This window comes from Pagrus major, chromosome 2, assembly GCF_040436345.1.
Source record: "Pagrus major chromosome 2, Pma_NU_1.0".
Taxonomy (NCBI): domain Eukaryota; kingdom Metazoa; phylum Chordata; class Actinopteri; order Spariformes; family Sparidae; genus Pagrus; species Pagrus major.
Genome location: NC_133216.1, coordinates 23,045,521 through 23,072,507, shown reverse-complemented (window position 1 = coordinate 23,072,507; position 26,987 = coordinate 23,045,521). Strand labels below are relative to the sequence as shown.

Sequence of the window (26,987 nt, the reverse complement as noted above, 5' to 3'; positions counted from 1 at the left end):
TGGAATCAAATTTCAAGGTATTTGTACTTGAGTATTTACATTTTCTGCTACTTTATTCTGAGACAGAGACAAAATAGAGAAGTAGTTTAATTCAGAATCAGAACTACTTTATTGATTCCAAAGGGCAAATTGGTTCATTGAATGTATTTGATTGGTAATTGCATAAATAATGATTCAAATAATGAGACAAATGCTGAATATCGAACATAACTTACTTTACACTTGTACTTAATAAGTAATATTTTGAACACACTGTCTTTATTTTTACTCAAGTGTGACCTTTGGTGACTTTTCTAACAACACTGGCCCTAACTCAGTTACATTCAGCCACATAAATCACACACAGCAAAAGTCAAGAAATCAGCGCTCACATTCGCGACTCCTACTTTGTTCCTTTTCCGAGGCGCGCCTGAACGCAGCACGGGATCGTAGCCTACTTTGAAGCTGGCGGGTTGGGCCACACTCCAATGAACCTACACAGACCGACCGACCGACCGAGGGAGAGGCGAAAAGTCCGGCGCAGACACACGGCTGTAACCTCCACAAACACAGCCGTAAACCACCTCAAAGTGTGAAAAGAGAAGTTGTGGTTCAGTTGTAGCCCCGCGTCCTCTCGGCTTCACCTCCTCAGCTCGAAGAAACCAATGTGGGATAGTGATTGGAGTTGACAAGCCCGCTCCTCTACTGTATATCTGCTCCCTCCTCTCCCGCTCCACACGAACCAGGAAATCGTCGAGGTGTGCTTCTTTATACCGCTGGTGGCTACCCCGTTTGCGGGTGTAGATGCGTGTTTTTTTCCGCCGATTTTCCCTCGGTTTTTTTTTTTTATTTCATTAGTTTGACTTTTTAAAGCCGGGCTTCGGCTCTGAAGTCAGACAAACTTGCCGACGAGGAGAGGACCTCCACTCTGGCCGAACAATGAGGTGGGTAAAGCGGCGTAAATCCCTTCATCTTCATTGTGTTTCCAGGCTACATTTTGTGTTTCGGCCACTAGTTTGACAAAGGGCGACTGTTAAATCCTGACCCTGTAATGTCTCTGTGGAGGCTGCCCGCTTGTTTAATCGCCACAGCAGTTGTTTCCAACACGTTAAATCGCGTTTCTCGCCCAGAAATAACTCGAGCTTCTGGCTGGTTTTTTGGTGTTTCACCTCACACAGGCACACATGACATCGTGGAGCAGGTTTTTATTTTAGTGACCTTGGCTGGTGAATAACTTCATTAAAACCTTGATGATTCATGGAAATGCTCGCGTTTGCTTGCCCAGTCCTACCTGTTCAAGTGTGGCTGCCTTTTTTAATTTAAAAAAAAAAAAAGAAAGTAATCACAAGTTGTGGGTTGTTGAGCAGGTCGGATGACAGAAACATAGTTGTGTGTCTGTTTCAAACACTTCCATGTTGACTCTTTGTTATGCTCTCTTTGGCTTGCTGTAGTTCAGTATTGTGCATGTGCCTAAATGAAACCACCAGCGATCTAAAAACCTCCCAAAGTGTGATCACAATAAAGGTCAGAGGTCAGGGTAATTCATAGAGCATGTGAAAGGGGTTCAGTGTCTTGCTCAAAGGCACTTCAGCAGGGCAGATTCTCCCTACAGCTGCACAATGACCACTTCGCCACCACTGTGCTGCCCCCGAATGCATCTGCTGTTTGTATCATGTCATGCATTCCCCCAGCCACACATTAAACCCATCCCTCTTTACTATTTTTCTACCTTTTTGAGAGCGCAGAGGTTTGCACCGGGAACCAAATTACTCTGTAGAAAGCTGGTGTGCACAAATTCCACGTCCTGTCACAGCCTGTGCAGTTGGCAATTACATGCTTTGAAGCCACTGCTTCTCTGGGCTCACTCCTTTCTTTCTTCCTCACTCCCTCACATTTAGACAAGAGTAGCACTCCACTTGTGTCAAGGAACAACTTTTATTTGAAAGCTTAGTTCTGAGCCAGGAGCTACACCTCGGTGCAGGGCCGATAACCTGTGTGACTAGTTCTTTATCTCGCACCGTTAGCGCTGCCCTTTTCTGTAACAATATATCTCAGCTCGGCACATGGGTTGGTCCCGCATTTGTATTTGTTTTTCACATATTTCTGCGTAGTAACTTTGATTACTGCAGGAACAGGAGGCACTTGAGCGTCCTGAAATCCTGCTGCAGTCACATTAAACATACCCTGCTAATGAGGCAATTAGTTAAGTTAATGCAATAACCAGTGAAGATTACAGTCTTAACATACTTTACAGTGTAAAGTATTCTGCCCACGTATTGTGTAAAGTTTACACAATACATTGGCTTGCAAAGCAAAAGAAATGACCTAACTAGTAAAAGAAACAACATCTATTTTCATATTCAAGCACACTTGCAATGTAAGAGTTATTGTCGGATTACACGTACACATCGCTATAACAACACACTGTCCAGCCCACAATTATATTAGCACACATCATGCAATAAGATAAGCAAACTGCTTTATTGTCGAATTACTTGGCTACAACCATAAACTGCTTTGATGCAGCAACATGAATGCACCATTGACAAACCATGTAAATATGAAAGTGTCGAGCATTTCTGTCTGTATTCAGGTTTTATCACGTCAGTTTAATTTATATAGTCCAGAATCAAAAATCACAAGGGGATTTACAATCTGCACAGCATACAAATCCTCTGTCCTTAGATCCGGATTAGATCCGGATGACAAAAAAAAAAACTCCTCCAAAAACCCCTTTTTAATGGGGAAAAAAGGGAAGAAACCTCAGGAATAGCAACATAAGAGGAATCTCTCTCCCAGAACGGACGGAAATGCACAAGATGTGTCATCGTGCCCTCCCAATCGGTGTCTCCGAGCCGTTGATGACTGACACCTGTCTTGATGATGGTAGGACTTAACTCCATCTGGATGCTGCTCCTGCTGGCCCTCCATTGTGGCCGATTCACGTCACCTTGTATAATAGGTAGAGACTGGAATGCAGCTCCACTGATGTTCATTGTCATTTGTCCCTGTGGTATGTGAATGTTGACACAGAAGTGCAGTCAGTTGGTCAAAAGTTCAGCAGTTTGACCCAGTTGAGAAAGTGGTTCACCAACGCATCCCAACTTGAAGCAGCAGTCATTAGAAACGACCACCTTCAGCGCACATTTGTTAGTTTGCTCCTAAATTTTTGTTAATTTTTGATGATTTCAATTTCCTGTTTTCCTTCCACATTATTGCCAAGATGGCTGTGTTTATAGCACATTACTGTATCAACATTTCAGACTATCTGATCCTTTTGATTAGGTGGTACAGGAAGTGCATCCATCTACATAATGATTCACTGTTATTGTCAGGGGTGACTCCTGTCTCCCACTATGAATCACTGACTGGATCCCTCTGACTCAAAGACTTGCCCTATCTGACACCAGCAGCATGGCTGCCTCGGGCTTAAGAATTAACACAGGTGACGCGAGCATACACTCAGACAGGTGTAATGCATCAGTTTAACACACCATTTGAAATCCAACGAGTTCCCTGTGCTCACTTCACAGACTCTATACATGCCTGGAAGCGATACCAAACTGGGCTTCTCTGCTTTTCTCCTTACAGCCTTGCATGAGGTTATTATTGATCAGCCTTAAAAGCAGGGAAATGGCCTCCCCCTCAGTCTCCTTTGTGTCTCGGCTTCAGTTTTTTTTTTTTGCCTTGGCAGTAAATGGAAAGGAATGCAGCTCTAGCAGTGAACTTTGCAGTTTTTCTGTCATGTCTTCTTCCTCTATCAAAGTGTTCAACTTCTTGACCTCATGTTCCAACAGACCAGTAGCTGTTATTTAAGGCATTTAGCAATATTATTGCGAATGTCCATGTAAGGATAACAAGTTGAAACTGATTTGGTGTTGCGATAACAGCGCGTTCATGCCATGGTGTTGTGTAATGTTCATTACAGTGAGCTGGGATGCTGATTTTTCATGTCTCCACTTGTTCTCTTAATTCCCTTGCATTGCTTTTTTTTTTTCTTTTGAAGTCTGACATTAGTGGCACAGTATAAACAGACATTCAGCCTGTATACAACCAATGTGACTTGCTAGAATCTATTTTGAAATTCAAAATATGAACAAAGAAATTAAAGATCTGTTCAGATGTCTCTGTAATATGATAAATAAAGGTTAGAGCAATGTAAAAGTGTATTGTTCTTAACAGACAGACAAATCCCCTGATTCACGTTCATTTATCACTTGCCAAATACATGGGAGACATTCTGTGTACATGATTTTATGGCACTTTTTGTGAACATTAGAAGCCCTTTTCAAATTTGTTTTTCAATCAAAGCCCCCAACATTGACACGTAACTCAAAAGCAATAACAATTCGATTTAATTGGGGCCTGCTTGTGGGAATCCTGATCTATAAAGGATTAAGAATAATGGATTTATTTCACGCATCATAAAGACTTGCTTGTTCATATGCACTTCAAAAGACTCCTCAGTACATCTCTGTACAGTTGGTGTGACTAAATGATCACAAAGCCCGTATGCTTCAACACTCCACGCTCTCCATTATTAAAATGGTCTTGCCTAGTGAGTTTGTCTCCCACAACACCCCATCACCACAACCCCCTCCCCTGAAACAATTTACCCCTCTTGGTCCTCCCACCCCTCATACTCATAAATAGGCCATTATGCAGGCCTGCCCCTTGGATTAGACGCTTTGCTACAGGAGTTGCTCAGCATACCAAACCTACTATTGTCTACTTGGTGACAAATCCAGTTTCCTCTGCTGTAGCCGATGTTTTCATTCTTTAATTGTGCCTGTAGGCTGTTATGTTCTCTCTGTATGGTATTTCTTCCCCGATCACTTATTTTTAAACTTAACCTTTACCCTAACTGACTTGTTGGTCATGTGTCACCCATATTAAGTAGTTGTTCATGAAGTTGGTGTGAATCTTTTGTCCCAGTTTCTGGGGAAAATTGTTTTTTCTATTCTTGCACTTAGTATTGTGGATACAGTTTTGTCATGATGTATGCAATTTTATCAATATATATTTACGTATATACTATGATCCTTAGCTGTAACACATAACAATGAATTATTTAGAAGATTGATAGAAATTTTATCGACAACAAATTTGACAAACTATAAATAATTCAAGCCATTTATCAGGCAAAAATGACAACTATTAGTGGTTCCAGCTTCTTAAATGTAATGGCTCCTTTTCTGCTTTATCCTTGTAAATTGACTTTCTCATAGTTTTGGATAATTGGTCTGACAAAATGACCACTCTGGGAAATGAAGATGAACCTTTTTTTTTTTACTATTTGTACATTAAAAATTAAGTAAGTAATGGATTCATCAAAACAAATAATTGATAAATTGTTCAAATATAAAATAGCTCTTAAGCTGCACCCCTGTTGTAATACTATAAACTTTCCAGAAGCTTGAATAGGAAAGCATTCATGGATACAATAACCACATGGTGCTGATGCTGCCCACGGTTTACTCATCTAATGTAATACCTGACAAATAATGGTCCTTATTAAATTTATATAGATGTTCTGTAAATCCAATCTGACTATAAAGTGGTCCTAATACGAACAGAGGTATTAAAGGGATACCTGCCTCAGTCTATGGTATGGCAAATGTTTAGATACAGTCATTTTTTTCAGTCACTTCATTCTCTTTATTTATTAAGCCTGACATTGTGTTTATTTTCTCTCTCTTCTTGGGTGAGGAGATATTTTGTTTGGTTTTGTTTTTTACCAACCAGGAACAACTGACCTATCTATCCCACCAGGATGTTTTTCTGTCATCACAGAAGCTGTGAGGGGCAGTTGTCTAGGAAATATGTTGATTTAACAGTTGTGTTATCTGTTAGGTGACTTACTATAGGCTGTACAGTTGCCTTGAGCTTGTCACCACTTTACTGCCCATTTTTCTGACACTACTTTTTATGGATGTAGCGAGGTAGCTAGCTAAAAATTAAGGAAGATGACATCACCATTCTTTGTCTGATCTGTAAAGCTCTGATTGGTCAATTGGTTCTCCAACCAGTGTAAGTAGCCTCAGTGAGCACAACACCAGACATGTATAAATAGCTGAACAAATGTGAGCTGTAGGTGGTGATTCAGAGGTCTGAAACCAGGATACGAATATATGGGCATTTATATTTCTGTATTTTAGCTTTTTTTTCTCTTCTGGCAAAGATCTAGCCACAATCAAATTTAGCAGAACAAACTCCTCCGCAGCAGGCGAACAAAGGAAAAGACGCATCTACAAACCCTGTGGTCTTTTTTTGCTGTAGCTAAACAGAGTGACATCATCCCAGCTGATGGAGAGGCTGGGCCTAACAGAGTAGTGAAACCAAAGCTTGTTGTGGGCAGAAATGCTGTAGTGATATATTGTATGGTCAGCACTACTAATGGATGTAAAGATACACTGGGTTCATCAGGGGTCCAAGGCTTAATGGAGCGTAATGGATGCCAGTTAATATAAAAACTGCTGTATGCTGTCAGACATCGCAAACATTCCTATATTTCAGACCCTTGGATCTTGACTTCACTTATCTAGGATGATGGTGGTTGCTGATACACACGGTTGCTGAATTAGATAAAATGGCACTGGAGGAAGCCCAGAAGGTGATTTGCTGGGCAGCAGTTTCCTTACATTATCATTAGGCACCACTTAACCTCTGGGTAGTAAGGAAAGATAACATTGCCCAGGGAGAGTTTGACTAGACATGGACTACGATATTAGCTAGCTATTAGATAGCTAAACAGAAAAAGACAGACTGGAGAGGAGAACCTTTTTGCTCTTCTTCAGTTAAAGATGATATTTTCTGCATGGATGACATTTTTGTGCATGAATAGTGATGCAGATAATCTTGTTTACAAGAATGTTTTTTGCTGTCCTGGATGTTACGTGAAGCTCCCAGTCTGTCTCTTTCTGACCATTATGTTTGTTTGAATAGTACTTGTTTTAATTTGAAAATTTCATGTTGAGGTCAATTGAGTAGTCAAAAGAGGACTATCCTTTTGTTAAAGAGTCATCTGTTGAAATGGTTAATTCCCAATGCTCAGTCATGGGTGAATATTGGCCTGAATGTAAACTTTGCTGTGTTGTTTGTACATAGTTTCATTCAGATGCATAAACATCACTATGTGGGTTGGCAAGTTTAGTTTGATCTGTTTTTTTTCATTTGTTTTTGCTTGGGAAGTGCAAAGATTTAGTTGAGGGTTGTTCAGTTAGCAATTAACAGGCCTTGTGTGTCATGGGCAGCAATGTTTTCACATAAGATGAAAAATGAATTGTCAAGAGCGTTCAGTCTCTTTATTAGAGTTTTTGTTTTCCAACATAAACTTAGTATTCAGCTGATGGCTGGACAATTAGCTTCATTGATATTGTGCATCATACTGTAGGTGGGTTTTAAATAGAGTTGGGACTGCGGCTGTACAGTATATCGTTTCAATATCGATATTGCATTGTACCTGTACTCAATAGTCACATAGCAGGATGTGCAATGTCAAATAAAGCAAATTAACTCAAACACTTAAGTTACACTTGCACTGTTCTTATTTTTTTATTATGACTAATCTTTAAGACAAGTCTGTCTGATATTACATAATTTAGTCAGATTTAAGGGTTCTTGGATACATGGGAGTTTGCTGCTTGTGATGACATTTAGGCTCTGCCTGCACAGCAAAAGACAATCATTCTTGATCAGTTTATTAAGCAAAGCAGTGCATGCTTTGGTCGTTTAGTAAAATGCACTCCCTTACTAACCCAACCCAATCATTTTTGAATTAATTACTTCCAAGCAGAGCTATCAAAGTTATCTTTAACTGGAAACATTTCTTCTCTGGTTCAAAGGAAAGAGTGTACAAGTCAGAGCAGCTGAGAATGAGGAAAAGGATTTTTTTCTCTGTGGATTGTTCTTCATCAGAAAAGTAGGGCCAGCCTCCTCCTTGGCCCGAGCAAAGGAGGATGTGCTCCAACCTGTAAAAGGAATTGAGCTCAGTGAGGAGGACAGAGGTGAGATGGTTCCAAATATGGGCATTAAGTGTGCCAGTCCCCCCACCACCCTCCCACCCCCTCCTTCCATTAACACACACACACACACACACACACACACACACACACACACACACACACACACACACACACACGCCCTACACTGCTTCCAAAGCAGGAAGGAATTCATCTCCGCTCTTGAAGTGGTCACACAACAAAATAAAAGTTCTCGGCCAAACGAGTATTCAACTTTTCCACAATGCTCGGTGAATGATGTCAGGCAAAGGATGAGTCAGCGGTCCAAGAATGCTGAGGGGTTTTCTTGGTCGAGGAGTTTCAGCTGAACATGTCTGACTTCATTCAGACAAAGATATTGAGGAAAAGAAGAGCTTTAAGAATAGCTGAGATAGCCTGGATGCCTGTTTCTGTATGGCTGACTCGTGGAGGCAGAAAGCAGTAGCCTGCAGCAAGTGTGTGTGTGTGTGTGTGTGTGTGTGTGTGTGTGTGTGTGTGTGTGTGTGTGTGTGTGTGTGTGTGTGTGTGTGTGTGTGTGTGTGTGTGTGTGTGTGTGTGTGTGTGTGTGTGTGTGTGTAGGTCGGTTTGTGTGTTTTAGCAGCATGCTAGGACCCGTGTGAGAAGAAACAGGCATGAGGAAAAGGACAAAGAAAGAGGGAGTAAAGTTAGCAGAGGAATGAGGCAAAGGAGGTGTAGAACAGCCCTAACATTTTGCCTTTACTACAGTGGGTTGGATAATTTGGGAAAGGACTTGCCTTCCAAATAACATTTTTCCCCTAAAGTAGTTCTTTAGTTCCCTTTTTGAGGTAATATACAAATGTTGGATATTTCGATATGTGTGTGTGTGTCCTCCATCCACCTCATATTTGAAGAAAAAAAGGCAGCATCAGTGGGGAAGTTCATTCTCATCTCAGGCTACATATTAACATTTATAACGGTCGCGCATAGCTCAACAGGAACTGTACTTTGCTGTTTGAAAGCTTATCTTGCGCCTACTTTTACAGCTAGGGTAGTCACTGAATATCGACATGGGAAACAAACAACTTCCCTTAGATGTATGTTGTTCAGTTGGATCTATTTCAGAGTCATGTGAGTCCAGCTCTACATCGCTGCTGGCAGCATATACATCATGGCCCGAGGGTGCTTTGAGGACAGTGTACAGTCAGATGATCAGGCAGGCATCAACAGATTATTGTGTGGACTCTCCATGTCCGAGTCAGCATCAGAGGTCAAGTAGTTTACCACCGTCATGACCTCAGTCAAGTGTGTGTTATGAGGCAGCACAATACAAACAAGCCTCTGATGATCAGGCATTAGGATAATTTGGCCTGAATTTCAGATGTTTGGGCTCAGAGTCTGTCCATGTTTGTTTTTATATGGATCACATTAATAATTTACTCTTGTTGGGAAGCTTTTATTGCGTTGTCATAACATAATGAGCTGTCATCAACAGTATAATAAGTGTTCTTCGAATCGATTAACATTACCTTAACTTCACCTGTCTCTTCTGCCCTGCCCCTAACTGTACATTAAATACAGGGCAAACTAGCAAGTTCAACCAGTTAGCTTAAAATGAATGCAGTGTAATTTCCACACAGGCTAATAAATACATTTAACATCGACTAGAAAGTGCAACATCATTAAAACACAAGAGAGAATCAAGTTATTGTGCTACATGAACCTTATAGCAGTAATATCTGAATTTACATCGTAAGTAAAGTAGCAGAGAGAGAAGGAAGTAGAAACAAGCCCATAGTTTAAAAATAAATGTTTCTGAGAATAGATATCTATAGAAATAGTTGCCTAAAACCCCTAATTTAAAGGAAAATCCAGTCTTGCAATGTGGAAATAACTGTAAAGAAAATGTTCTGACGCCACTCTAAATAAACCATGCAGCCCAGGGTTCAGGATATTACATTATATAAATGAGAATTCACATACTAGCTGTGTTTTCCAATGTTTCCCTTTAGCAACTCACACTTCCTTTTCTTGACTCTATGTGCACTTTGTCTGTCTGTGTGGAAACGTGACTTTCCTGAATGTGTCTCGTTTCAACTTTGCAGTTTCACTCTTCACTTATGAATGAGTTCTTACTATATATATGTATCCACCTTAACATATTCCAATCGTATAAGCCCCAGGTTTCAATTTGTCAAATTCATAAAAAAACTATCAGCCAATAGGATGGAATAATTTCATTTTTTTACCTGCAGTAAACATTCAATAAGACAGAGGAATCCCCCTGTACATTTTTACTGAAACAACATATATAAAACATTGTTCTTGTATACATTATATAGAGGCTTTAAATAAGTGCCATCACAATATCAATAATTATTATGCGTGACTATCATCTGTGAAGTGTGAAGTGTGGTCTCTATTTTTATCAGACTGTGAAGTAGAAGGAGGAAGTGGTCCGGCTTCACACGCAGATGTTGTTAAGTGACTTATTGTCTTCCCCTGTCTGGTTTTAATGTGACGTTTGGCCACAGAGAAAGAAGCAAATAAGTAATGAATCACTGTTTGTTCATCGAAGGTGCAGCATGGCCACATTTAGGTTTACTGGTCACAGTATGACACCTGTTTTCTCATCTTATGTTTCATATCTGGCTGTGAGTTGTGTGTTAATCAAGTTAATTTATTTGTCATTTACAACTGATTAATGATCATAGCACAGTTCTGCTGATGAGACACAAAGCTGCATGGATAATATTTTGTCAGCAGGCAGCTGACAGGGTCAGATGTCGTACATGATTTTCTCAAAGTTTCAGTCTGCTCTGCTCTCTGTTTCCCACGTAGACAGAGTCTTCATTCTGAAGGGTCTCTGAAGCAAATCCTTACAATAAGGAACTAGAACCAGCAAATGTTCACATGTTTGCGCCTCAGTAGCTCAGTTGGTAGAGCGTGCCTCCCTTGTACAGAGGCTGTCCTCACCACAGCGGCCCAGGGTTTGAGTCCAACCTGTGGCCGTCTGCTGCATGTCATCCCCCCCTTCCCTCTCATCCCATTTCCTGTCAACTCTGAAGCTGTCCTATCGAATAAAGCCATGAAAGGCCAAAAAAAATACTTGGATGATTAATCAATTATTAAAATGGTTGATAAAAAACTTTCTTAGATCGACCAATCGACTAAACTTTGCAGCTTTAGTTGTGAGGGCAAAAAAAAGCTTTTTTTTTCCTCTCCTGACCGAGAGGAGAAAGGAGCTTGATGAGTTAACAGAGACATTGAGTCAGGAATGGCTACAGAGACAAATGGTGTTACTCATAGTTCAGACTACCCTGTATATCTTCACTGTTTCTTGTCTCATTTTTAGGACCTCATGATACACAGGATGAATCTACTCTGGTCCATTTCACTGTACTTTAGGTCTTCTTATCCCTGTGCCATATATAAATATGAACTGCAGTATTATGTAATATCTCTGCGTGAATGCCACCAAGAGGCATCACCCGACACATCTAGCTCTCGGTCAAGTCATTTGATTCAAAGAGAATGGTGAAGGGACGTTGGGACGAGTGGCAGAGGAGCGTGGAGGGAGGGAGGGTCAGGTAAACAGAGGAGGAGGAGGAGGAAGAGACAGAGCCACTGGGCCTGACTGTACTTGCCAGCACATTTGGGGAAAAGCTCTGAGAGCACAGCCATATACAGACATTTCCAAGAGAGCATGTGCCCCGGCCGCTCACTGCGGTTTCCTGTTAACCCCTCACTGACCGAGAAACCACAGTGTGATGAGGAACTCACGCTGGCTGTGATAATGAAGTGAAGATGGACTGTGTTCCAGTTTTAAAGAGTTTTTCTAAGTTTACGTACAATTTGCATATCAACCTGGTCATTGTTTCCTCTGCTAAAGCCCTCTGTTGCATGAAGCAAATCCTTTGCTGGAGGTATTTTACAGGTTGGTTGGCTCAAATCCCTACCTGGAGCATCAGCCAGTGACCTATTTGTGCTAAAGAGAAAACCCTCTTAAGTCAACTGGTCACTTAGTCAATTTGGCTCCACAGCCAGGGTCAGTGTCCTCACTGGTGGACTGGTGGTCTTCGACTGAGGAACGACAGGAATAGATTGTTTATGGCTGCGCCTGTCGTGGTTTATTCCAGTGCTAAAACACATTCAGACCTGGCCGTGAGTCTTCTGCAGCCACTTACACCCTGTGGACCTGGGTCAGCGCATGGACACACGTGTTGGCAGGTTGACAGGTGTGGAGGGTGTGTGCAAGTCCTTGTCTTAATGTGCGTGTGGCACACACGCTTTTAGAGTCTCGGTGTCCGTAGTTGTATCAATAATGCAGCTGCTCACTCTCAGTCGCGCTCCTGAGCCCCCACTTTCTCTGCCATTAAATATGCATCCATTTCCCAGTCCTATGTCTCTGTCCCCTCCCAGTTCCCATAAGCCCTCTCTGCCCCACACATAGACAGCATGCTGGCTGCAGACGAGATCAGAGAGCGCTGCAGTATTTATCCCGCCAACCCGAGGTGGTTTTAACCTAGAAGTGACTGATGGCCACTGAGTTGACTCAGCACTGCCTGTGTATTCTCTGCACTGTAAAAATTATTTCTCAGTACGCTGTTGCCACAATATTTATGTGACTTAGGTTCTTACATGTATCTTTTGTTCCCTTTTTCATGGAAGTTCAAAACCACACAAGATATTTCATTAATAAACCCTTGGTATGTGTACATCCACAGAGACTTTGTCAGGGAAAAAATACATTTGAGTGTTTTTTAAAATTATTTCACACCTTCAGCATAAGAGCTTAAACAATATTAGATTTTGAGGCCAAGGGCAATATTGATATTAGAGTGTTACGAACATCTGATGATATTTGTATCGAAACACATAAAATCCATTATACAGACATTTTTGTTAAGGTGCCCTTCAAGTATTTTTTTTTAAGAATTTAAATGAGAGCTGCGCAATAAATTGAAATATTTTTAAATCACATAGGCCAAGTACAATTTTCAAATTGCGTAAGCAGCAATTTCTTTGATAAAGGTAAAAGTGTGACAAAACTGCATTATAATAAATTACTGTAGTGCTGCAGATGATGAATCTTGTTCTACAGATGTAAGAAAACATGTTTGTTTGGTACCGACCCCAACAAATGTCATATCATCATGACTTTAATAGTATGTAGTAATAGTTTTAAGTGAAAATTAACATTCTGATGCAAAAATGTTAATTTCCACTAATTGTGAATCATATTGCAATAGCAAAATATGAAAAAAATTGCAATGTCTTTCTTTTTTTGCTATATAGTTCATCCCTAATTATGAGATATGTGCTAAGTGGTTCTGAAAAATAAGCTTGTATGTGCTATTTGGCAAGAAAAGTATGTAATGGCACATGATCTCAAACATATCATTGCCATATCTGTAATGCATTTTATTCTTTATCAGCCGAGCTATATGCAGTTTCTTTATCACAAAATGTCGACAGGAATTTGCTAAGTATAACCATTAAAAATGAGGACACAAATAACTTGAAACTAATCCTTTAACAAAACGTGTTTATTGACAAAATATAGAACATACAGTGCCAGACATCTGCAAAACCCTCTCTGTACAGGTTGCCAAAAAGCATAGAGGAGAATAAGTGATTATGCAGACTTGGACTTATATTCACTGTGGGCACAATTATTATAAGACCTGTGCCAAATAACACAATCACAGGAAGACGTTTTGAACTTTATACAATACACTTTTCTATGATTGACAGCAAATCCAAAAGCTTAAACATTCCCATATGTTACACAGCGAGATGACAGGTAATGCTTAGCTGTTTCTACCTGGACTAATCAAACAATGTATAGGTCGATTTGTAGGCCTAAAATGTAAATAGTCCTGGTTGGTGAAGCGCGAGTATCCCAAATCATTCATCTAATCTTAATTTTCTCGCTATTCTGTCCTTTCTTTTCATTGGAAAGCAAAATTAAATTTCCAGTTTCTGAATTTCAATGTTATCCACTTGAAGGAAAATACAGGGTGTGTGTGTGTGTGTTCATATTGATTGTTCAGGCTGAAGCCGTCCTTATTTGGCAGTGCTGGCAGCAGGAAGTGGGTTGTGGCTTTGGTGCTGTGTCACAGGAAGTAGCAGATTGTATCACGGGCGGGACAGATGGAGGGAGAGGTGGAAGAGATGGATTAGGGGACTATGGGGAGAGCATAGGGGGGTAAATAAGGAGAGGAGGGGGAGGAACAGTAAAAAAAATTGGAATTGACAGTCGGCCACCTTTGTTCCTCCGTATCTGTACTACCCTCCACCTTCTTTACTTGCTGTTATTTTGCTCCAGTTTGTTTATACTTCGTACATGTATGGGCCATTGTAGTGTCTATTGCGGTATTCTTTCCTAAAATCAACAATTTGATTTCTTTAGATGTCATTGTCTGAAATGCAAACATGTAATGCACACACTCTGCAGCCTCTAACACTGCTGCTAAACTCACATATTCGAGGGCAATCCTGAATGTGTTGTAACTCGTGCGTATTCCGCCTGCATGGACCTATAAATAAATGTTTTGTCGCTGGTCTCACAGCACATGTTTTCTTACCAAGTGTGTGGAGGTGGAGGCTGATGCAGAGCAGGTGGAAGATTCCAGAGCCTCGTCTCTTTGGCGGAGCTCGGCACAACTTCCTGTCTTTGTCGGCCTCCATTGTTGTCTCGCCTCCCATCTTGTTTGGCATCAATTTAATCTCTTTTTCTTCTCTCAGATCAACACTTTGCTGCTTTCCTTCTCTTAGTCTTTCACTTCAACATGTTGTTTTGACACAGTATATACAAGAGGTGGCAAGTATCCACTTCTCTTTGCACAGATGCTGAACAGCTCAATTACACGATCATGATTGGAGCTGCAACCATTAGTTGATTAATTAATTAACAAAATGCAACTATTCAGTGTCAGTCTCTCCAGTGTGAGGATTTGCTTGTTATCATTAGGCGTGTTTCCATCAAATTGTGTGCATTTTGAACTATGACATTAAAAAAGGCTAGTGGAAATGTCAGATTTTGAAAAAAAAAAAAAAGTAGTTTGACTGCTAGCTTGAGATGTTTTTTTCTCTTTATCAAGAGTTAATAAGCTTCATGGGAGAGGACAGTACGTTTTCTGAATAAGTTATGATGTAGCTTACGTTTAACTCACACTTCTTCCCCTTCTTTTTGTCTTCCTCCTCCACCTCCTGCTCTTCCACCTTCTTCTACTTCATCTTCTTATTCCACTCTGAGGTGAATTGACGGTTGACAAATAATTGTTTTGCAACCTCTGTTCTTATTACAGCCATTTGTGACATGGCCCATAGCTTCTGATGAAGCTATGCTTTGTATAGCCTGGTCTGTTCACTCCAAACCAATTGATGGAAACGTATCTATTTTGCCTTTTTCTTCTTCTTTTTTGTGACATTTCCAAAGTTCACTTTGAATTTGCTGGACAGTTAGATGGAAACACAGCTGTTGAATATCTTTGGGTTTTGGACTGATGGTCAGGCTAATCAGTATTTGAAGACATCTGGGGGGGGGGAAAGGGATAAGAATCTTTCACTATTTTCTCATTTTATAGAGCAATCGATGGTCTGCAGATTAGTCAATGATAAAACAACTATTAACTGCATCCCTAATTTAGATCTCTGATACCTGTGCCCAGGTGGAGCCTATTCTTTGATCAATCCAGAGTATGTGGTGAAGTTTAATCCAGACTATGTGGTGAAGTTCAGTCCAGAGTGTGTGGTGTAGTTGCCTGACTGACATATGAATTTCAACTCCATCACCAACTGCATTAGTATCATAGCACTCTGTCAAAAGCACTGTATTGTGACTCTATCTCTTAAAATGGTTTATTTATAGAAGAGACTACTGAGTGTTTTTGGTCTGTTTGTCCATCCGGTGTCTCCAGTTCCTCCTCACCTCCCCTTGTGCTTTCTTCCTCCCTTCCAGCTGCAGTCCACACTACACACCATAATCTAATAGCATTTCAAAGTGTAAAGTGTCTGTAATCCAACATGGCATTTGTCATTGGGTATTGTGTAAATCATTGGCATATTAGTTTTGTGTCAGCTATATTTTGTACTCTTGCGAAAACTGAAGTTCAAGCACATAAATTATTACCACTATCACAGAGCAAAAAGAAACATATCTTTTTCAACATGTTTGAGACATAACCAATAAGGTCTAGTCATCTCCACAGATCTTCAGGGCTGTAGACAGAAAAAAAAAACAACTTGTGTGATGGTAACCACAAAGGTCTTTGATCATACATTTCTTTGGCTGAGTGTGCATTCCCTTCCACAAACAGGGTTTGTGTGGTTTCATTTTTACATACAATAACAATGGTCTCTTACTGTTTATATCTTACATGTGAAGCTTGGTTGCCTGTATCTAAATTGAAATAAGTACAGATCAAATCTCAAATTACCTCCAGTGAGATTCGATTTTTTAAACTATTCACTTGTGACCTTGCTCTCAAACTCAAATTAACGTTATCTCTTTGTGTCTATCTCTCCGTCTTCCAGTGAGTCGAGTATTTGCCAGGCTCGGGCCACTGTGATGATCTATGATGATGGCAGTAAGAAGTGGATGCCGGCAGGCGCTGGACCCCAGGCCTTCAGCAGAGTCCAGATCTATCACAACCCAACCACCAATGCCTTCAGGATAGTGGGACGCAAGATGCAGACGGATCAGCAGGTACGTCTGCCAGCTTTGGACTCGCTTTGTGTCTGATGAACTTTGTTTGTTAGAGGTGTGTTTAGGTGTGTTTGACTTTGCCTGTGGTGACTTTATGTAGTTTTATATGTGTGTGTGTGTGTGTGTGTGTGTGTAGCTTGTTCATCAGTGTCTGTCAAGTAGACCCGTGGGCGTCTGTCTGTAGGTACCTTAGGGTGAATGAGTAAGCAAGTGTGAGACAGACTATCTTTGTATGTGCCCATTCATTCATCTATCTGATACCACACACTGGGGCTGGAAGATTACAAGGAGAATATTCACAGTTACTGTATATACCCTTATCATTTTATTAGCAATGCCTTTTAAGTGCATTCATTTTCTCAGTTATGTACTTTGCACATGTAACAGAAGGGACTGTGTACCAGGAAGACATTTAGTGCAACCACAGTCAGCTCCAGTATTAAAAACAAAACTGGTGACCTACAGAACTGTTACACCAGAATTCACCCTTTAAGGGTACATCGTCTCTACGGTATTATTTTATTTCCTGTGATCATAACTCTTAAAGTTAGGAGAGTGTGAGAGGCTGGGTTTTACTGCTGAAATTTCTCAAAGTGACAAGAGACTTCTGTTCACTTTGTTTATCTTGTCGGTTGCAGTAGTTACTCTGTGTTTTGTGCTTGGGGAGTGAGAGAACATGTAGAGAACAATTCTTCAAGTGCGAGGGGAAGCTGGAAAACGATACACAGATAAGCTTCAAGTTCTGATTGCGTTTTAAGCACACACACACACACACACACACACACACACACACACACACACACACACACACACACACACACACACACACCATGCATTACTTAATTTTGGGCTTGACATTGGCATAATGACTGTCTTTCAAACCTGAGAAGCCACAGATTCTCTCTTGGATAAAGAGAACAAAGAGGGTTTCCTTGTCGTTATCACCACATTATGACTAACCAGATAGCACCAGGTAAAGGTGGGCAGACTCCATGTTTAAAAGCTACGCTAACTGAGTTTGGGTGCGTCTATTCTTGACGTCGTCTCTGCTGTCCCTGCTGCCTCTCTCCGTCTTTAAACATTCAGGAGTCTAAAGTGTTCCCCAGAGACAGGTCTTAAAGTGGCTGATGCTTCCTGTGAGATAGTTAGCCTGTTCAACCATTTCCTGTGACAATTTAGGGAGAAGCCTGATACCCAGTAAGGACTCTATATTTGTGTCAGATGGAGACGTGCAACTTGGTTTAGGATGAGAGCCCTAAGGAGCTAATGAGAGAGAATATAGGGTGGCTGTATTTTCTCTCTGCTCCTGGTCTCCCTCTCTCTCTGGCTGTCCGCATACAGAGTAACTTTTTGTTGTTTTCACGCTTGTCCTTTCGATTAGTTTTATGGATCCCAGCCTGATTGTATGATTAAACTGCTTTGAAAATACAAGTGGAGCCGTGGTATTAAGGTTTTTCTGCAGGCTGTTTGAACACTGTGCTTTCTTTCCCTTTTTATCCTAGCTTTTAATGTGCCCCTGGTCATATCCTTGGTCTGTCCCACCTGCCTTTCTTGCCTTTTGACAGGACTATGGAGAGTTTAGGAATGCTACTGTCTGCAGTGGCAGCTGAACTTGCTACCCTCTCTTTTCACTGCATGTTGCCCGCTGTGATATTCACCCTGACAGACAGGGTCTCCTCTCCTCCTCTCTCTGCTCTGTGGAATCCAGAGGCTGTTAAACAAATAGCGAAACGGCGCGTCAGCACATTCAGGCAGCGCTCAAACCCAGAACATTTTTTTACAGCGTGGTTCACGGGCGTCACGCCACCTGCTGGGTGGAATATAAACCAGGATAATCCAACAAAAATAAAGCAGATACCATAATTTTAGGCACAAGCAGGGATGTGGTTTAAGCATTTCTTAATAGTTTTTCCAGGCTTCTAGTGAAGGATACAGCTCCCAGAAGCTGCTCTTTTTTCCATTTACCTGTTTTGGGCATTAACTTTAAGCTTCTGACTTCAAATTAATATTTTCAAATCAGATATCAGAATAGTCACCTTTTTCTTTTTTTTTTTAGATGATAAGCGAAATCATCATCCCTACCGAAAGGATCCGTGTGTGACCTTGATCATCTGTCCTCTTCCTTCCCCAGGTGGTTATAAACTGTCCAATCGTGAGAGGTCTCAAGTATAACCAGGCCACAAATAATTTCCACCAGTGGCGGGACGCTCGGCAGGTGTGGGGGCTCAACTTTGGCAGCAAAGAGGATGCTACTCTATTTGCCAACGGCATGTCTCACGCTCTGGAGGTGCTCAACTCTGTAGCAGACGCAGGTAAATGAGTTCTCAATAGATACCTAGTTCCATCAGCTTCATGTGTTTTCCTGTTTACTTACCACTGATTGTCGACAGACAGATTTTACCATAAATGTGCGACATACCTGATTATGATACCTCAGCTCTTTATCCAGACTACATGACCATACCCATATTGTGTCGTAATAAGGATGATGGATGTTTTCTGAATTCAAAACGGTTTGGTTCCCGCAGATACGATTCTCACAAAGGACTAAAGTTTGCTGCCCTTACATATGATTATTTGGACATTTACTTCTGACAACTTTCCTGTAAAAGTGCATTTAGTTTAAGAGCAAAATTTCACATGAGTTGAACAAATAAGTGGGCTGGCTGAGAAGACAAGAAAGCATAATGCATTAGCAAGGCCGATCCTTTTGTGTCTGTACAAGGAATGAGCTTTATTGTAGTCCATGAGACCTGTTGATATTCTGCCACACTCTATGTCTCAGCTGTTAGAAACGTATGCCAGTATCTTCTCATTTCTTTGTTTCTGTTTGTTTACACCAACTGTCTTTTTAAATAAAATCAGATCCTTTGCATATCTTGTGCTACTGAACCCTGAACACAGAAAAAAGACTGGACTGTAAGACCTCTGGTACAGTGCATCAAACCTAGTGTAATTATAGACCATAAAATGCCTTAAAGGACCAATACTTGATTGGTGTACACCACCCTATTCTTTGACCCTAGCTGATCATAACTGTCTACACGGTGCTCAGACTTTGTACACTCATACTGCACAGAAAAGGCGTGTCCACAGATAAAAGCAAATGAACAGTTCAAATCAAAGAGTGTCAGATAAAGTCATAAATTGTTCAAGAGCAGTTAAGGCCAGACACGGCAGCAGAAAACATTGTTTTTTCATGCATTAGTCAATTGTGATTATTATTATTCTTTCAGACTATTTGGAAAAAAACATCCAAAATACACATCAAGGTATTTATTTTAGTTTGGATTTCTGTCTGGGAGATATATGCAAATAAGAATAATAATAATATCTAAGTAGATAATACAACATTTACATTTTTAAACATAAAATGTAATGTATGTAACAATCAGCTGGGGGTAATTATTAGTTTAAGATGTTACATGTTCACCTGTATTTTCTTGCCTTCAAACCATTCACAGTGATGTCTTACTATATTTGTAATTTGTATGAATGTTTTCTGTGTTGTGTTTTGGCAGGCTATGCGACCCTCCCCCACCCAGTGTCAAATGGACCATCTCCAGAAGAGCTTGAACAACAGCGGAGGTAATTTCAGACTTTCTCTGAGTGAAACACACCTTTATCCTTTATATACAATATTTTATTGTGAATTACCTTGGGTGTCCTCTGGGCCTGATTCAGCCAAAAAAAAAAAATCTTAATGTATTCAGCTGATAACCCTGACAACACTGCCAGGTCACCTCCTGGTCTGCCGGCTGGATTCGTCTGTATTTGTGTAAAAAGCAGATTTTCTTTGGAAGCAAGTTGTTTGATCATTAAGATAAGTTGGCTGTTCTGTGAGGTCCATGTGAAGTTTGAGCTTCTAACCAAAGCAAACTATCCACTGGGTTTAGTTGCATAACAATCAAGTCAAGCTGTCTTGGCTTTGTGGTAGCCCTGTTGGCACGGGATTGCACACACGCATATGTAGAGGATTTGATGGCATTAGCCTGACGGTGCTAAACCCTCCGTCAGCCCCTGTAGGTTAAAGGTTAAAAAGACAGCACCTCGGACACCTCTCCCATCAATCCAACCTTCTCTCAATCTAACTGTTTCAACAGCAAGACCATTGTGGTGGTCCATGCAGAGCTGCATAGACTGGGCATTAACCTTTTGATCTCATTTCAACTAAGAGGTAATATGTGGCACAGTCAGGGAGGCTTTGTGATTGGCCAGAGGGACTGTCTGTCGAGTTACTACCAGTCCAAGTGGCTGCTGACATACAGAGGGTTAGAGAGAAGAAAAATCCAGCATAGATGCAGGTGTTGTTGGATAATATTTGAAATGATGCTTTTAGGTCTTTACAATATTCACTGGTATGAACATTTTTTAAGGAAAATATATGGACATCATCTCCCCTCCTCCTTTCCTGGGCACTCTGCCTAAGTCAATCAGCTGTACTCAAATCACAGCCGACTCACTTTGTGTGCATGCATCCCATATTTTTGAGTGGGTGCATGTGTACGTTATATGTGTCGTGTTTTGTATACAGCTGTTGTGAGCGGCAGATGTGTTGGGGGAGAGGGGAGGGCGCAGTGGTGATCCGAGGCAGCTCGAATTAGGCCACCGTGTCCAGCTGTGGACTTTTCAGTGGCAGGCTAATCAGAAGCTGTGAAATCCACCTCTCATCCTTCTACCAAAGTTGCTATATTGAATACAAATCCTGATTATAGCTCTGCATGCCACTGCCAAATAGTATAATTAGACAGAGTTGCTCGAAAACAATGGATGTTGCATAAATAATCAAGTAATCTGACTGGACATGGCTGAAAGGGGGCATTACAAATCATGCCCCTTTGCTTTGTTACTTCCTGCTTCTTCTCATAGTTAACAGCAGATGAAATTTAATAACGTTCAGCTTCATTTGTCTGTCCCTGTTCATTCACTGATTTATTATGAGAGTGTTTACACGTATTTGTTGCTGACAGATGTGTTTGTTTGGACGCAGGTTGGAACAGCAGAGGTTGGAACAGCAGGAACGGGAGCGACAAGAGAGAGAAAGACAGGAGCGGGAGAGGCTGGAAAGAGAGAGACTGGAGAGAGAAAGACAAGCTGCTTCTGCAGGTCAGGAAACACCTGTGCTGGTCAACACGACTGCTCTAAACTACAACGCAGTCCAGTCTTAGTAGGTCCTCATACATATAACTGAATGGGTTTTCTTTGTTTTTTATCTTAATTAAACACAGAGGTCATCATTTCTAGAAGCCAAGACACACTGCAGTAACCGTAATCTTAGACTCTTTATCAACTGTGAGAGGGGGGTCCAATAAAATTTTTACTTAATAACACCAATTCTGAGGCAATGTAAATAGAGAAAAATGATATCAGATGTTATCAAACACAACAGTCAAACCAGCTTTGATAGATTTTAATTTTGCATTGTGTTTAAACAATGTGGCATCAGTGTATTCTGTGTAATTTCCTGACATTGGTGTGTCGACATGAGGTGTGTCACAATTCTCCAAATCCACAATTTGATTAACTTTCAATTTTACCTTTTTTCCAGCACTGACAGCTGTACCATTGTAAGACTATGGAGTCTTGATTAGTTTGGATCAACAGATCTTTGGTTTCATACCCTGACAACTGTCATTTACATTTTCAAATCCCATATAACAAATTCATTTTCAATTTAGAATTGATATCTTGACACTAGACCCTCATCTTGGTTCACATTATGACAATTTGGTCCTCAATTTCTGACACTAAATGGAATTTTGACACAGGCCGTCCCTGGGCACCTGCATCACACTGTCACTGGCACTTTGTTTTCTATAAATAGTTTAGAAATGGTAATTGATGGTCCCTCTCTGTTTTTTAGTCCCTATTCCTCCACCCCCACCTTTGAATCTTGGAGGCAATGCTCCTCCACCAGCTCCTCCTCCACCCCCTGGCCCTCCTCCTGCTTCTTGTATTCCTCCCCCGCCAGGACCACCTCCCTCAGGACCTCCGCCAGCCCCACCCCTGCCCACTGCAGGAGCAGGTGGCAGTGGAGGTGACGGGCCTGGTGGTTTAAGTGGAGGTGGTTTGGCGGCTGCCCTTGCAGGAGCAAAACTCCGCAAAGTGTCAAAGGTGAGTAAATAACAAAACTGTTTTTATATAGAGTAGTTGATTTTGACAGCCCTGTTACTTCTAGCTGCTTTTGAAGATAAACTTGGCGAGCGTTGAATCCTTTATGTGCTTGTCAAGTTATGCAAATGAAAATGAACAATGCAGTCTTGTTCTTGCTTGCATCGCGATGATACCTGCATCCATCAGTGTTTATTGAGTCATCATGCCTGCACCATGTCTGCTGAACCCTTCCATGTCTTTTTGCTATTTGCTGCCCTCAGCAGGAGGACGGAGCCCCTGCAGCTCCAATAGGTAGAGCTGACTCCAGCCGCAGCAGCAACTCGTCTATTGGAGGAGGAGGCGGAGGAGGAGGAGGAGGGGGAGGAGGTCTGATGGGTGAAATGAGTGCCATCTTGGCACGAAGGTGGGTGACATCACAGGTTTCATGTCAGAGAAAATACACAATGCCCGCACTGAATTTAACAATTAGGCTTACTCTGTTTGTGGTTTTATATAAATCAGTTTTGATATCCATGTATGTCCTTTCTCCTCTGATTTATGATCATATTTAGAATACAGTATATGTTGTGTAACTGTCTTGTAAAGTTCAGTCTATTTAACTGTAACTGCTATAACTGGAGGTGATTTCTCTTTACATCAGGAGAAAAGCTGCAGACACTGGAGAGAAGCCACCTGTGAAGGCACCAGATACTGTAAGAGTCTTTTTTTATTCACATTATTTTTAATGCTGCATATAATACAAAACTCAAGAATTCTCAAATGGTGTTTTTTTATGTGGCATGACACTGTAGGTTACGGATAGATATGTTATAGAAAAAAATAGAAATGGGTTGAGGATGACTCACTTTTAAATGTCTTGGGTTTTTCTCTACAGGATGATTCAGAGCCTCAAGGTCAAAGCGGTGAGAACCGAACATTTTTATCCGTAGCATGCCACCTACATTCATTCTGGTATTTATTTTATGTAACACACAGAGTAAATGCGTTTTTATACATTTCCCTTCTCAGACACCATTAGAAGACCTTGGGAGAAATCGACTATGAGCAGGTAATGCAGGATCTAGATAGTTCCACTGTGTCCCCTGCCCAGGTGTTTGGTGTCTCATGTCTGAACTCACCCTGAGAGTAGTCCTCCATCTGTGTGAAAGTGGCCGTGTGTAAATGGTCCTTTTGTGTGTGAATGTCTTCCATTTCCATTCTAAGAGGAGGGTGTGTGTGTCTCACTAACAGGAATAACTCCATCGCCAAGAGCATGGACTCCACTTCCACATTGTCCCATGGTACCAGGTATACATGCTGTCTCGTTCACTCATGACCTTTAGTCCCCCCTGCTTTTCTTTTCTCTTCAGGTTAGCGCAGCATCACTGCAACCTTCTCACTGGGGTAGCCTTTTTTACAGTTGATAGCACCATCTAATGGATCAGAGAATGGCATGCACCCAAGGGACTTGTAGGTGTACCAGCTGAGTATGTTACCTCTGAGAACTGTATAATAAGACAGAAGCCTGATGGTGTGATTAATGCTTATTTCTACATGTCACTTCTAAGTGCTGGGGGTCGATGCTGTCCTCTTCTCATTTTACAGCTGTCTGTGATGGCGTAGCTTGTCTGTATACTGTAGCTTAGGCATTTTTGTGCAACTGTGTAGTAGTTAAAAGGTGGATAACTTCCAACTGTATGTACTCTATATCTCATTGCATCTGTGGGTGGGTGTACACTTCTACAACTTTCTATTCACTATTCCTTCATCCTTCTGGTGCTATGGTGATGTGCTCGGTTGACAGATGGCCTGCAGGGCCATGGACCCTCTTTGCTTTTCGTGAAACACAAACATAACCTGTTTGTACTGTCTGTTTCTTGTCTTCTTACAGGGCGAAGCCTGCCGGCAACAGTAACGATGCAGGTGGAATGGATGACACAGATTTAGAGAAAATGAAACAGGTGAATTTCACATCAGCTCAGCAACATAAATTCTTGACCAAAAGAGCTGAACCCAAAACAGTGTGATAGTAACAGGGTTTCAGTCAGCTTTGTCCAGTAACCTTGTCTGATGGTTTGTTTATTAGAAGGGTTCAATAGTAACGGATTACATGTATTCAGGTTGTTTTCTTTTTTTAAGTTACTATAATCAGACGAGATAACATTAGAAAAAATGTGTAATTCGATTAGTTACATGGTCAGGGATACCTTGAGTGGGCAGCTGTGCCTCATGTGGTATAGCGGTCATCCACTAATTTTCTGGATACAGCGTTGAAGGGTCGGTGGTTTGATCCCCGGCCCCTGCGGTCTACATGCTGACCCTGGTGGCTCGTCCATCGGTTTGTGAGCATGTATGGCACCTTCCATGGTGATCTGTGTGTGAATGTGAGATTGCTGACTTGTGTAGTAAAGCACTTTGAGTGGTCAGTACCACAAGAAAAGCGCTATATATAAATGCAATCCATTTACTTTTGATTAATTCTTTAAAATATGAATTTGTATTCAGTAACTGACTACAAAGTAACCTGACCCAACTCTGTTGATCACTATTCTGCAGGAGATCCTGGAGGAGGTGCGGAAAGAACTACAAAAAGTCAAGGAGGAAATTATTGGAGGTGAGATTACCTTGTACTCTCTAAATATTATTTTAAATAATATTTTTAAGTTTTTTCAGTACTTAATGCTTATTTTCTCCTCTCCTCTTTCACAGCCTTTATTCAGGAGCTGCAAAAGAGAAACACATAGTTCTGCTGAGTGTCAGGTGTAACGGAGGGATGTGATAGATGGAGGTGGTTGAGGCCCCGTTGGGACTTCTCCTCCACTCCGCCCCTCCTATGTAGCCCAGGGATTTCTTTTTTTTTTTCCTTGTTTTTTTTTTTTTTTTTTCTCCTATACATTTTCTCTCTCTCTCTTACACAAACACATGTGAGCATACTTGCTTATGTGTTCATCATGCATATTCACTTCATGTAAATGGTAACCCAGGGAACATCCTCACGTCGCCACCCGGCACTTTTGACGATCACTCACAAAAAAATTGCGGCGGTGATCCCATCTATCCCATCTCCCCCCTGTTCATTCATCCCGTCCCCTTGTGTCCTCCATGTGTTCTGTTTATCTGAACCAATTCAGAGCACATAGCTTACAGCCACAGTTGCTCTTCCAATTCGTCATCATGTACACTCATCATAACCCTCTTTTCTGCAGAAATCCCGCTACTTGTGTCTTCTCCCTTCTGCTATCAGACGCACCATTTACTGACAGAGCAGTCTTCAGTATTCAGGGACAACGTATTAGTCACATTTTTACTGTAATAGCAAGATGCTGGCATGCTGGGATCCTTTTTTTTCTCTTTCTCAGTCGGCAAAACAATTGTTCAACCTCAAGCACTGCTACAGATATTTCAGTTCAGACATCTGCTAGTAGGTTATTGTCTCTGATGGTAGTCGAAGGTGGAAAAACAACAATAATCAAGGATGAAACGGAGACTCCGGCCCCCTGTCTACTGCGGTGTCTCTCCTTCAGGTGGACTTTGGGCTTCAAGCAATGGCTAAGAACTAAAAACCGCACAACACAAGCCTTCACCGCTGCCAGATAGAGAAGTTGGAGGAAGAGGAGACAAGCAAAGGGAATCTGATGGACAACCTGAGTGCTGTGAAAGGGGAGTGTGTTGTAGTTTTATGATGTGTGAGAAATTTATTCTCTTTGCATTGCACTTGTTCCAGAGGAAGTGTGTCTGTGTGCCACACTGCCTTGACAGACTATTCCCTCACTCAAAATGAGATATTTGTTGGCCAGTGCAGTGGTCCTACACTGTGCTTCCGCTAGTTATTTTTCTTCCATTCTAGCTATGTTTTCTAACTTTGAAACATGAAAAATGGCCATGATGAGGTCAATTAATTTGGCCATGACCAACTGCCTTGAGAATAAATATATAAATATATATATATAAAGGAAAATATATATTTGTTTTGAGGGAAAATGTTAGCAAAAATGAAATGGTGTTTCTATTTTAATTGAAATGACTGGTGAATGGGGATTTTGTTTTCCTTTTTTTTTTTTTTTTCAATGATTGTTTTCTTATGAAATGTTATTTTGGGTTTACTGTTTCTTTTTTCTAATAGAGTCTAGGCTTTTTACACTGAAATATTAAGAAAACAGCTTAGAGACACTGGATTAGAAATGCCTTTATAGTCAAATACAGCTGCTTCTTGAAACGCATTACTTTGTCTTGAGTCATCTTTT

General features: G+C 41.1%; 1 protein-coding gene across 2 annotated transcripts; it reads left to right on the top strand.

Moving 5' to 3' along the window:
- The first annotated feature begins 815 nt into the window (after positions 1-815).
- On the top strand, positions 816-26,963 carry vaspb (vasodilator stimulated phosphoprotein b). 2 transcript variants are annotated; one of them, XM_073488871.1, is made up of 14 exons: positions 839-923; positions 16,479-16,650; positions 18,782-18,962; positions 20,172-20,238; positions 21,641-21,756; positions 22,514-22,764; positions 23,025-23,167; positions 23,405-23,456; positions 23,639-23,666; positions 23,773-23,812; positions 23,995-24,051; positions 24,635-24,704; positions 25,300-25,357; positions 25,453-26,963. In XM_073488871.1, the coding sequence occupies exons 1-14, from the start codon at positions 919-921 to the stop codon at positions 25,485-25,487; spliced, it is 1,275 nt and encodes a 424-aa protein (XP_073344972.1). In that variant the 5' UTR covers positions 839-918; the 3' UTR covers positions 25,488-26,963. The 2 variants fall into 2 exon arrangements, with proteins under 2 accessions (XP_073344979.1, XP_073344972.1); XM_073488878.1 differs by lacking the exon at positions 23,995-24,051 and having other exon boundaries at positions 816-923.
- Positions 26,964-26,987: the final 24 nt, after the last annotated feature.